At 58.6% G+C, this 12617-nt stretch overlaps 1 protein-coding gene across 2 annotated transcripts; it reads right to left on the bottom strand.

Moving 5' to 3' along the window:
* Positions 1–60: 60 nt before the first annotated feature.
* Positions 61–10580, bottom strand: LOC144248400 (26S proteasome non-ATPase regulatory subunit 4-like). Of its 2 annotated transcripts, XM_077790571.1 has the most exons (10): positions 10504–10580; positions 9502–9642; positions 8574–8688; positions 6054–6140; positions 5903–5971; positions 5175–5390; positions 4477–4585; positions 2998–3129; positions 2222–2289; positions 61–450 (listed from the first exon to the last, which is right to left on the bottom strand). In XM_077790571.1, exons 1-10 carry the CDS (start codon positions 10527–10529, stop codon positions 235–237), a joined length of 1179 nt encoding a protein of 392 aa, XP_077646697.1. In that variant the 5' UTR covers positions 10530–10580; the 3' UTR covers positions 61–234. The 2 variants fall into 2 exon arrangements, with proteins under 2 accessions (XP_077646697.1, XP_077646698.1); XM_077790572.1 differs by lacking the exon at positions 5175–5390.
* Between the last annotated feature and the right edge of the window lie 2037 nt (positions 10581–12617).

The following is a 12617-nucleotide window of genomic DNA, read 5'->3' on the forward strand; positions in this document are numbered from 1 at the left end:
TTTATTGCCTGGAAATCCTGTTTATTCCCTGGAATCTCCATTTAATTTCAAGCAATCCCGTTTATTCCCTGGAAATTCCATTTATTTTCAAGAAGCTCCATTTATTCCCTGGAAATTCTGTTTATTCCCCAAAAAATTCCTTTTATTCCCCAGAAATTTCTGTTTCTTCCCCAGAAATCCCGTTTCTTCCCCAGAAACCCCGTTTACTCCGCGGGGGTTCCGTTGGCTGCGCTCTCATTTCTTGTCCTGCTCCTTGCCCTCGCGGCTCTCCCGGTTCTCCCGGTTTTCCCGGTTTTCCCGGTTCTCCCGGCCCTCGGCGCGCGCCGCCTGCGAGGCCAGCGAGCCCATGGCGTTGCGGATGGCCTCGTTGTTGGGGTCCACGCCGGGCAGGTTCTCCAGGACGCTCTGCAGGAACTCGGGGTCCTGCATCACGTCGTAGTCGTCCTCCTCCTGCGGGGGCAATTCCAGGGGGTTTGGGGAAATTCCAGGGGATTTGGGGCAATTCCAGGGGGTTTGGGGTCAGCACGGGAGGTTTGGGGGCATTCCAGAGGGTTTGGGGCATTCCAGGGGGTTTGGGGCATTCCAGGGGATTTGGGACAATTCCAGGGGGTTTTGGGTAATTCCAGGGGGATTTGGGGTAATTCCAGGGGGTTTGGGGTAATTCCAGGGGGATTTGGGGTAATTCCAGGGGGTTTGGGGTAATTTCAGGGGATTTGGGGCATTCCAGGGATTTTGGGGTAATTCCAGGGGATTTGGGGTAATTCCAGGGGGTTTGGGGGCATTCCAGGGGATTTAGGGGAATTCCAGGGGGTTTGGGGGCATTCCAGAGGGTTTGGGGCATTCCAGGGGGATTTGGGGCATTCCGGGGGGTTTTGGGGTAATTTCAGGGGGATTTGGGGGCATTCCAGAGGGTTTGGGGCATTCCAGGGGGTTTTGGGCATTCCAGGGGATTTGGGGTAATTTCAGGGGGATTGGGGGCATTCCAGAGGGTTTGGGGCATTCCGAGGGGATTTGGGGCATTCCAGGGGGGTTTGAGGTCATTCCTGGGGGGTTTGGGATCATCCCAGGCGATTTGGGATCATCCTGGAGGATTTGGGATTGTCCCAGGGGGATTTGGGATCATCCTCAGGGATTCATGGTTGTCCCAGGGGATTCAAGATTGTCCTGGGGGATTTGGGATTGTCCCAGGGGGATTCGGGATCCGCCCAGGAGGATTTGGGATCAGCCCAAGGGATTTGGGATCAGCCCAGGAGGATTTGGGATCAGCCCAGGGGATTTGGGATCAGCCCAAGGGATTCGGGATCCACCCAGGAGGATTTGGGATCCACCCAGGAGGATTTGGGATCAGCCCAGGGGATTCGGGATCATCCCAGGCGATTTGGGATCATCCTGGAGGATTTGGGATCATCCCGGGCGATTTGGGATCATCCTGGAGGATTTGGGATCATCCTGGGCGATTTGGGATCAGCCCAAGGGATTCGGGATCCACCCAGGAGGATTTGGGATCAGCCCAGGAGGATTTGGGATCAGCCCAGGGGATTTGGGATCAGCCCAGGGGATTTGGGATCTGCCCAGGAGGATTTGGGATCAGCCCAGGGGATTTGGGACCGTCCCACTCCAGAGGGTTCCGGAGGGACTGGGATCCCTGGAGCACGGGATGGGGAACCCACGGAATAACCGGGACAGGATCCGGGATCCATTCCCGGAATCCCAGAGGAAGCAGGCCCGGGAATCCCGGCATGGTTTGGGATGGGAGAGCCCGGGAATCCCGGAATGGTTTGGAATGGGAGAGCCCGGGAATCCCGGAATGGTTTGGAATGGGAGAGCCCGGGAATCCCGGCATGGTTTGGGATGGGAGAGCCCGGGAATCCTGGAATGGTTTGGGATGGGAGAGCCCGGGAATCCTGGAATGGTTTGGGATGGGAGAGCCCGGGAATCCCGGGAATCCCGGAATGGTTTGGGATGGGAGAGCCCGGGAATCCCGGGAATCCCGGAATGGTTTGGGATGGGAGAGCCCGGGAATCCCGGAATGGTTTGGGATGGGAGAGCCCGGGAATCCCGGAATGGTTTGGGATGGGAGAGCCCGGGAATCCCGGAATGGTTTGGGATGGGAGAGCACGGGAATCCCGGGAATCCCGGAATGGTTTGGAATGGGAGAGCCCGGGGGATGATCCCGTTCCCAGCGCGGGAATCCCGGGAATCCCGGAATTCCGAGCCCCACCTTGGCGGGCTCCGAGGTGTCCATGGCCGCTCCGCTGTCCACCTCGGCCGCCTCAGCCTGGGCGAACTCTGCAAAATCCCAAAATTCCATGGAATTTCCCCGGATTTCCTGAGAGTTTTCTCAAGGGATATCCCCCAGGGTTTTCCAGGTATTCCCCAAGGGTTTTCCCAGGGATTTCCCAAGGGTTTTCCCAGTGTTTCCCAAGTGTTTTCCTGGTGTTTCTCAAGGGTATTTCCTGAGAATTTTCCTGGTTTTTCCCTATATTTCCCAGGGGTTTTCCCCTGTATTTCCCAGGGGCTTTCCTGGTGTTTCCCAGGGTTTTCCCAGCATTTCCCAGGGGTTTTCCCAGTATTTCCCTGGTGTTTCCCAGGGGATTTCCTGGTATTTCCCAGGGGTTTTTCCTGGCATTTCCCAGGGGTTTTTCCCTGTATTTTCCTGTTGTTTCCCGGGGGTTTTTCCCGGGGTTTCCCGGGTGTTTTTCCTGTTGTTTCCCGGGGGTTTTTCCCGGTGTTTCCCAGTGTTTCCCAGGGGTTTTTCCCATTGTTTCCCGGTGTTTTCCCGTTGTTTCCCGGTATTTTCCCGTTGTTTCCCGGGGGTTTTTCCCGGTGTTTTCCCGTTGTTTCCCGTTGTTTCCCGGGGGTTTTTCCCGTTGTTTCCCGGGGGTTTTTCCCGTTGTTTCCCGTTGTTTCCCGGGTGTTTTTCCCGTTGTTTCCCGGGTGTTTTTCCCGTTGTTTCCCGGTGTTTCCCGTTGTTTCCCGGGTCCCCGGCGCACGCACCGGCGCCCTGCAGCGACATCTGCATGGCGTAGGCGATCTGCTCCTCCTCGCTCATGGAGCTCAGGTCCGGCAGCCCCGCGCGGCCGAACTCCGGCTGCCCCATGGTCATCTTCAGCAGCGCCTCGTCCGACTCTGCGGGAGCGCTCGGGGTGTCCCGGGAATGCTCGGGGTGTCCCGGGAATCCAGGGGGTGTCCCGGGAATCCAGGGGGTGTCCCGGGAATCCAGGGGGTGTCCCGGGAATGCTCGGGGCGTCCCGGGAATCCAGGGGGCGTCCCGGGAATGCTCGGGGCGTCCCGGGAATCCAGGGGGCGTCCCGGGAATCCAGGGGGTGTCCCGGGAATGCTCGGGGCGTCCCGGGAATGCTCGGGGCGTCCCGGGAATGCTCGGGGCGTCCCGGGAATGCTCGGGGTGTCCCGGGAATGCTCGGGGCGTCCCGGGAATCCAGGGGGTGTCCCGGGAATGCTCGGGGCGTCCCGGGAATCCAGGGGGCGTCCCGGGAATCCAGGGGGTGTCCCGGGAATGCTCGGGGCGTCCCGGGAATGCTCGGGGTGTCCCGGGAATGCTCGGGGTGTCCCGGGAATGCTCGGGGCGTCCCGGGAATCCAGGGGGTGTCCCGGGAATGCTCGGGGTGTCCCGGGAATGCTCGGGGCGTCCCGGGAATCCAGGGGGCGTCCCGGGAATGCTCGGGGTGTCCCGGGAATCCAGGGGGTGTCCCGGGAATCCAGGGGGTGTCCCCACCCACCCAGGGAAGGGTTCATCCCAAACCCATCCTGCTTTTGGTTCCTCCTCATTCCCATTCCATCCTTTCCCCTCAAATCCCATCCCATTGATCCCATAAATCCCATCCCACAAATCCCGTCAAACCCCACCCCAATCCCATTCCCAATCCCACTCCCAACCCCAATTCCAATCCCATTCCCACCCCAAATCCCGTCCCAATCCCATTCCCACCCCCATTCCAACCCCATCCCAACCCAATTCCAATCCCATTCCCATCCCATTCCCATCCCAATCCCAACCCCATTCCCACCCCAACCCCATCCCAATGCCATTCCCATCCCATTCCCACCCCAACCCCATTCCCATCCCAATCCCATCACAATCCCAATCCCATCACAATCCCAATCCCATTCCCACCCCATCCCAATCCCATTCCCATCCCATTCCCACCCCAACCCCATTCCCACCCCAATCCCATCACAATCCCAATCCCATTCCCAACCTCATTCCAATCCCATTCCCATCCCAACCCCATCCCAACCCCATTCCCGTCCCAATCCCATTCCCGTCCCAACCCCAATCCCATTCCCACCCCAATCCCATTCCCGTCCCAACCCCAATCCCATTCCCACCCCAACCCCGTTCCCAACCCCACCCCAACCCCATTCCAATCCCATTCCCACCCCATTCCCATCCCAACAACACTCCAATCCCATTCCCATCCCAGCCCCGTTCCCAGCCCCGCTCCGGCCCCTCACCGTCCCCGCCGGTGGCGCCGATCCCGGCCTCGGCAGCCGAGGCGGCGGCCGCCCTGCGCGCCTCCTCCTCCTGCCGCTGCCGCTGCTCCTCCATGGACACCCGCAGCGCCTGGAAAACCACCGGAGCCTGGGATCCGGGAACGGCCGGGAGCCCTCGGGACACAGCCCGGCCCTCAGGGGATCCCGATGCGCGGAGCTGCCCCCGCCCCGGAATTCCCGGGCTGGACTGGGGCTCCGCAGCATGGGAACGCCGGGAATTGCTGGGAATTCCAGGAGCTCTGGGATCCCTACCAGGGCCAGCACTGTGCCGGATTTGGGCTCTGTGGGATGGGAATTTGGGAATTCCAGGAGCTCTGGGATCCCTACCAGGGCCTGCTCGGGGTCGGCGCTGTGCCGGATCTGGGCTCTGTGGGACGGGAATTTGGGAATTCCAGGAGCTCTGGGATCCCTACCAGAGCCTGCACTGTGCTGGATTTGGGTTCTGTGGGACGGGAATTTGGGAATTGCCAGGAATTGCTGGGAATTATGGGATCCCTACCAGGGCAGCTCGGGGTCGGTGCTGTGCCGGATCTGGGCTCTGTGGGACGGGAATTTGGGAATTCCAGGAGCTCTGGGATCCCTACCAGGGCCAGCACTGTGCCGGATTTGGGCTCTCTGGGACGGGAATTTGGGAATTCCAGGAACCACGGGATCCCTACCAGGGCCAGCTCGGGGTCGGCGCTGGGATCCACGCCGAACTCGAAGTCGGAGGCGCCCAGGCCCAGCATGGCGCCGCCCTCGCCCGCCAGGATGGGCGAGCTGATGAGGGCGTCGGCCAGGCTGGGCCCCGGCGGCACGGTCACCAGGTGCGAGCCGCTGCCGTCCTTGCCGTTCAGCGCCGTGATGAACGCCGTCAGCTTCTCCGTGTTGGCCTCCTGCGGGCCGGGATTGGGGCAGCCGTGGGGCTTTTTACATTTAACTTTTCCTTCCTGGCTCTTCCCAAGGTTGGGAAGTTCTCACAGAACCGCTTCGGCCAGCCGGTAACGTTTGGAGTTTCTACCAGAGCTCTCGCGAGTATTCGCATCAATAACGATTGTTTCGTGCTCCTCTTTGTCAGAAAATCAATAAACTGCCGGTTTGGCAGCGTGGCAATCCCATCTCCGAGCCACGGAACCTCCGGAATTCCAGGAATCCCGAGGCTCCAAGGGAACTCCCCAGGAGCTTGTGCAGGAGAGGGCTCTGGGAACGCCAACTCCCGGCGGGAATTCGGCGATGGGGAGGGACTGGGCTCCAGGGAAAGGCTGGGAATTGGGGATTTCCTTGGAATGTCAACCTCGGAAAAGCCCCCAGAATCCTCACGGATGCCCTCATTCCCAAAAACACCCGCCAGGATCTTCCGGCCCCAGAATCCTCCCCTCTGGAAGGCGGCAGCTCCCGGGATCCTCACCTCCTCCCCGAAGTTGATGATGTCCACGTTGACCTTCTCCTTCTTCAGGCGCTTGGCCAGCTTCACCAGCTGGGAAAAGCGGGAATTCCGCGGGATCAGCGGGCCGGGGCCGCGGATCCTGGGGGGCCCGGGGTCCCCCCGCCCCACTCACGTCCTTGTCGCTGTCGTGCACGGGGCTGCCCACGAAGGCGATGATCCTCATCTTGTGGTTCTTGCCCTGCCGGTGCTTCAGCGCCAGCTGCACCGAAACCGCCGGCTGCGCCATTCCCGGGAAAACCGGGACCGCCGTGCCCCCATCCCCCCCATCCCGGCTGCGCCATTCCCGGGAAAACCGGGACCGCCGCGCCCCCATCCCGGCCGCGCCATTCCCAGGAAAACCGGGACCACCGCGCCCCCATCCCGGCTGCGCCATTCCCGGGAAAACCGGGACCCCCGCGCCCCCATCCCCCCCATCCCGGCTGGGCCATTCCCGGGAAAACCGGGACCCCCGCGCCCCCATCCCGGCTGCGCCATTCCTGGGAAAACCGGGACCCCATCCCCCCCATCCCGGCTGCGCCATTCCTGGGAAAACCGGGACCCCATCCCCCCCATCCCGGCTGGGCCATTCCCGGGAAAACCGGGACCCCCGCGCCCCCATCCCCCATCCCGGCTGCGCCATTCCCGGGAAAACCGGGACCACCGCGCCCCCATCCCCCATCCCGGCTGCGCCATTCCCGGGAAAACCGGGACCGCCGCGCCCCCATCCCGGCTGCGCCATTCCCGGGAAAACCGGGACCCCCACGCCCCCATCCCCCCCATCCCGGCTGGGCCATTCCCGGGAAAACCGGGACCCCCACGCCCCCATCCCGGCCGGGCCATTCCCAGGAAAACCGGGACCGCCGCGCCCCCATCCCCCCCATCCCGGCTGCGCCATTCCCGGGAAAACCGGGACCCCCACGCCCCCATCTCCCCCATCCCGGCCGTGCCATTCCCGGGAAAACCGGGACCCCCGCGCCCCCATCCCGGCCGCGCCATTCCCGGGAAAACCGGGACCCCCGCGCCCCCATCCCGGCCGCGCCATTCCCGGGAAAACCGGGACCCCCACGCCCCCATCTCCCCCATCCCGGCCGTGCCATTCCCGGGAAAACCGGGACCCCCGCGCCCCCATCCCCCCCATCCCGGCCGTGCCATTCCCGGGAAAACCGGGACCCCCGCGCCCCCATCCCGGCTGCGCCATTCCCGGGAAAACCGGGACCCCATCCCCCCCATCCCGGCTGGGCCATTCCCGGGAAAACCGGGACCCCCGCGCCCCCATCCCGGCACCGGGGGGGGCACAGCGGGGCTGGGCGGAGGATCTGGGACTTAGGGGGAGCTTCGGTGACATTCCCCTGGATTTACGGTGGATTTCCAGGGATTTATGGTGGATTTCCCCGGATTTCTGTGACATTCCTCTGGATTTCTGTGACATTTCCAGGGATTTGTAGTTGATTTCCCTGGATTTCTGTGACATTTCCATGGATCTATGGTGGATTTCCACGGATTTATACTGAATTCAGGGGGAATTTCTGTGAAATTTCCATGGATTTATGGTGGATTTCCCTGATTTCTGTGACTTTCCCATGGATTTATGGTAGATTTCCAAGGAATTTCTGTGACATTCCCATGGATTTCTGCTCTATTCCCATGGATTTATGGTAGAATTCCAGGGAATTTCTGTGCCATTCCCATGGATTTATGGTGGATTTCCCTGGATTTCTGTGCCATTCCCATGGATTTATGGTGGATTTCCAGGGAATTTCTGTGACATTCCCACGGATTTCTGCTCTATTCCCATGGATTTATGGTAGATTTCCAGGGAATTTCTGTGACGTTCCCATGGATTTCTTCTCTATTCCCATGGATTTATGGTAGAATTCCAGGGAATTTCTGTGCCATTCCCATGGATTTATGGTGGATTTCCCTGGATTTCTGTGACTTTCCCATGGATTTATGATGGATTTCCCTGGATTTCTGCTCTATTCCCATGGATTTATGGTCGATTTCGAGGAAATTTCTGTGCCATTCCCATGGATTTATGGTGGATTTCCCTGGATTTCTGTGCCATTCCCATGGATTTATGGTGGATTTCCCTGGATTTCTGTGCCATTCCCATGGATTTATGGTGGATTTCCCTGGATTTCTGTGCCATTCCCATGGATTTATGGTGGATTTCCCTGGATTTCTGTGCCATTCCCATGGATTTATGGTGGATTTCCCTGGAATTTCTGCGACTTTCCCATGGATTTATGGTCGATTTTGAGGAAATTTCTGTGCCATTCCCATGGATTTATGGTGGATTTCCCTGGATTTCTGCTCTATTCCCGTGGATTTATGGTGGATTTCCCTGGATTTCTGTGCCATTCCCATGGATTTATGGTGGATTTCCCTGGATTTCTGCTCTATTCCCGTGGATTTATGGTGGATTTCCCTGGATTTCTGTGCCATTCCCATGGATTTATGGTCGATTTCCAGGGAATTTCTGCGCCATTCCCACGGATTTCTGCTCTTAAAACCTCCCCCACCATTCCCACCCCAAGCACCGACGGAAAACCCGAACTGCCCCCGGCTGAGAACCGGGAGAAGCGCATTCCCACCTCCCGCCCTCAATCCCAGGGGATTCCCGGGAATTCCCGGGAATTCCCGGGGCACTCACGTGGGCCACGCGGATGCCGGTGCCGAAGGTGATTTTGCCCTTGGGCTGCACCGTGTGCAGCTTGGACAGGATGCGCCCGGTGTCCGGCGTCAGCGTGGTCAGCACCTCGCAGTTACTGCGGGAGAGAGCCGGGAATGCCTGGGAATTCCTCGGGAATGGGCAGGGAATTCCTCGGGAATGGGCAGGGAATTCCTCGGGAATGGGCAGGGAATTCCCACAGGGAATGGGCAGGGAATTCCTCGGGAATGGGGCAGGGAATTCCTCAGGAATGGGCAGGGAATTCCTCGGGAATGGGGCAGGGAATTCCCTAGGAACCAGGCAGGGAATTCCTCTCGAACTGTACAGGGAATTCCTCAGGATACAGGCAGGGAATTCCCACAGGGAATGGGGCAGGGAATTCCTCGGGAATGGGCAGGGAATTCCTCGGGAATGGGCAGGGTCCTCAGGAATTGGACAGGGAATTCCCTAGGAACCAGGCAGGGAATTCCTCGGGAACTGTACAGGGAATTCCTCAGGATACAGGCAGGGAATTCCTTGGAAGGTGCACAAGGAATCCCTTGGGAATGGGGCAGGGAATTCCTTGGGAACCGCACAGGGAGTTCCCTTGGGAACTGGGCAGGGAACGATTCCTGGGAATTGGGCAGGGAATCCCCAGGTCCCAAATCCCAGATCCCACATCCCAAATGCCGATCCCAAATCCCAGACCCCAGCTCCCAAATCCCAGATCCCAATTCACAAATCCCAGACCCCTGGTCCCAAATCCCGATCCCAATTCACAAATCCCAGACCCCAGCTCCCAAATGCCGATCCCAATTCACAAATCCCAGACCCCAACTCCCAAATGCCGATCCCAAATCCCAGATCCCAGCTCCCAAATCCCAATCCCAAATCCAAACGCCGATCCCAAACGCCGAGCCCGCCGCCGCACTTGGCCAGGGTGATGAGCCCCACGTTGTTCTCGGGGTTGCTGCGGGTCTTGGAGTGGCAGACGATGTTGACGGCGTCCTGCTGCGCCTGCAGCCGCGTGGGCAGGAAGTCCCCGTTCCGCATGTACTCGCTGTTGTCCACGCTGCAATTCCCAAAAAAAAAATGGGAATGGCTCGGGGCAATCCTGGGAATTCCCTCTGCCGGGGTGGCTGGGGTTTAGCTGCCTAAAATCTGCTTTATTTCAGGGCAAAAGGAGATTTGTTTCCATGTGAAATGGGTTTCTATGGGCACTGCGAGGTTTATCCCTAAACTCTCATTTTTGGGGCCAGCCGGGGTCCACCCCCCGGATCCGTCACTTTCTGGGAATCGCTGACGTTGTCCCCACAAAATCCGGGGTTTTTTGGGGAACAGCTGAAGCTCACCCACACAACCTGACCTGTCTCTGCCTCAGACCCTCCCTGTCCCCTCTGTGTCCCTTCTGTCCCTCCCTGTCCCCCCATCCGTCTCTCCCCTCTGTCCCTCCCTGTCCCCTCAGACCCTCCCTGTCCCCTCCTGTCCCCTCCTGTCCCTCCCTATCCCCTCAGACCCTCCCTGTCCCCTCTGTGTCCCTTCTGTCCCTCCCTGTCCCCCCATCTCTCTCTCCCCTCTGTCCCTCCTGTCCCTCCCTGTCCCCTCAGACTCTCCCTGTCCTCTCTGTCCCTTCTGTGTCCCTCTGTCCCTCCCTGTCCCCCTGTCCCTCTCTCCCCCTCTCCCCTCTGTCCCTCCCTGTCCCCCTGTCCCCCCGTCCCTCTGTCCCTCTCTCCCGTCCCTGTCCCCCCTGTCCCGCTCCCCTCAGGCCGGGCCCGCTCCGTCCCCCCCGCCATGACTCAGGGGAAGCGGCCGGGCGGGCCGGGGCCGCCCGGGAGGTGCCGTGGCTGTGCCGGGGCTGTCCCCGCGGTTTCCCGGCGCTGTCCCGGCGCTGTCCCGGGGCTGTCCCGGGCTGTCTCCCGTCTCCCCCTCTCACCACACCATGGTGCTCTCCAGAACCATCCTGCCGCCCCGCCGCCCTCAGCGCCGCCCGCTCGCCCCGGCCCAACAACGAGCCCGCCCATTGGTCCGCTCGCCCCGGCCCAACAACGCGCGCGCCCATTGGCCCGCTCGCCCCGGCCCAACAACGCGCCCGCCCATTGGCCCGCTCGCCCCGGCCCAACAACGCGCGCGCCCATTGGCCCGCTCGCCCCGGCCCAACAACGCGCCCGCCCATTGGCCCGCGCCCCATCCGCTCCCCGCGGCCAATGGGCGCGCCGCGGCGCGGGGCACGCCGGGAGCTGTAGTTCCGCGCGGGGCGCCATGGCGGCCGGGCCACCCCAGCGCTGTCCCCAGTGTCCCCCCCCAGCCAAATCCAGGAAAATTCCATGGATTCCATCCCAAATCCAGGAAAATTCCATGGATTCCATCCCAAATCCAGGACAACTCCATGGATTCCATCCCAAATCCAGGAAAATTCCATGGATTCCATCCCAAATCCAGGACAACTCCATGGATTCCATCCCAAATCCAGGAAAATTCCATGCATTCCATCCCAAATCCAGGACAACTCCATGCATTCCATCCCAAATGCAGGACAACTCCATGCATTCCATCCCAAATCTGGAAAAATCCCATAAATTCTGACCCAAATCTGGGAAAATTCCATAAATTCTGACCCAAATCCGGGAAAATTCCATAAATTCTGACCCAGATCCAGGAAAATTCCATGGATTCCGTCCCAAATCCAGGAAAATTCCATTAATTCCATCCCAAATCGAGGAAAATTCCATGGATTCCATCCCAAATCCAGGAAAACTCCATGGATTCCACCCCAAATCCAGGAAAACTCCATGCATTCCATCCCAAATCCAGGAAAACTCCATGGATTCCATCCCAAACCCAGGAAAACTCCATGGATTCCATCCCAAACCCAGGAAAATTCCATGCATTCCATCCCAAATCCAGGAAAACTCCATGGATTCCATCCCAAACCCAGGAAAATTCCATGCATTCCATCCCAAATCTGGGAAAATTCCATAAATTCTGACACAGATCCAGGAAAATTCCATGGATTCCGTCCCAAATCCAGGACTACTCCATGCATTCCATCCCAAATCTGGAAAAATTCCATAAATTCTGACCCAAATCTGGGAAAATTCCATAAATTCTGACCCAGATCCGGGAAAATTCCATGGATTCCGTCCCAAATCTGGGCAAATTCCATCCCTAGTCTGGGAAAATGCCAGGAAAATCCCAGGAAAAGTTCCAGGAATTCCATTCCCTACCCAGGAAAACTCCATCACAAATCCAGGAAAATCCCATAAATTCTGACCCAAATCCAGGAAAGGTCCACGGAGTCCATCCCAAATCCAGGAAAATTCCATTCCCAAATCCAGGAAAAGTCCATAAATTCTGTCCCAGTCCCAATCCAGGAGAATTCCATGATAACTCCCTCCCAAATCCAGGAAAATTCCACAAATTCCATTCCCAAATCCAGAAAAAGTCCGTTCCGAGTCCATGAAAATTCCACAAATTCTGTCCCCGGTCCATGAAAATTCCATGAATTCCTCTCCAGTCCAGGGAAATTCCGTCCCAATCCAGGAGAATTCCATGAATTCCATCCCAAATCCAGAATTCCGTTCCCAGTCCCTCCATCCCGGGAAGAGCCAAATCCTCTTTTTCTCCTGGAAAATTCCCCCCCCAGAATTCCCAAATTTTCTGTTCCCCCTTTGGAACAGGAAAATCCCAAAAAACCCCAAAACCAAAAAAAAAAAGCCCAAAACCCCATCCCAAAAATTCCAAGGGCACCCCTCCCCCCCAGCCTCTGGATGAGAATTCCCAGGAAAAAGGGGAATTATCCCAAAAATAGTTAAATATTCATAAATATTCCACTCTGAGGGGCGGGAATTGGGAAAAAAATGGGGAAAAATTGGGAAAAAATCTGGGGAAATTGGGAAAAAATTGGGGAAATTTCCCCTCCTGATCTGATAAAAAATGGGAATAAACCAGGACTGGGAGGGAATTTGTCTAATATAGACAAATATTCCAAGGAAAAAGGGGAAATCCCATGGAATGTCCCCGAATTCCCGGTGGGAATTTCCCTGGAGC

The sequence above is a fragment of the Lonchura striata genome, unplaced genomic scaffold, assembly GCF_046129695.1.
Source record: "Lonchura striata isolate bLonStr1 unplaced genomic scaffold, bLonStr1.mat Scaffold_106, whole genome shotgun sequence".
In the NCBI taxonomy this organism is placed as follows: Eukaryota; Metazoa; Chordata; class Aves; order Passeriformes; family Estrildidae; genus Lonchura; species Lonchura striata.

Coding starts and splice junctions, on each gene's coding strand:
- LOC144248400 (XM_077790571.1), bottom strand. CDS start 10,529: ATGGTTCTGGAGAGCACCATGGTGTG. Junction 9,643..10,503: donor CTGGAGAGCACCATGGTGTG/GTGAGAGGGGGA, acceptor TGGGAATTGCAG/CGTGGACAACAGCGAGTACA. Junction 5,972..6,053: donor TGCACGACAGCGACAAGGAC/GTGAGTGGGGCG, acceptor CGCTTTTCCCAG/CTGGTGAAGCTGGCCAAGCG.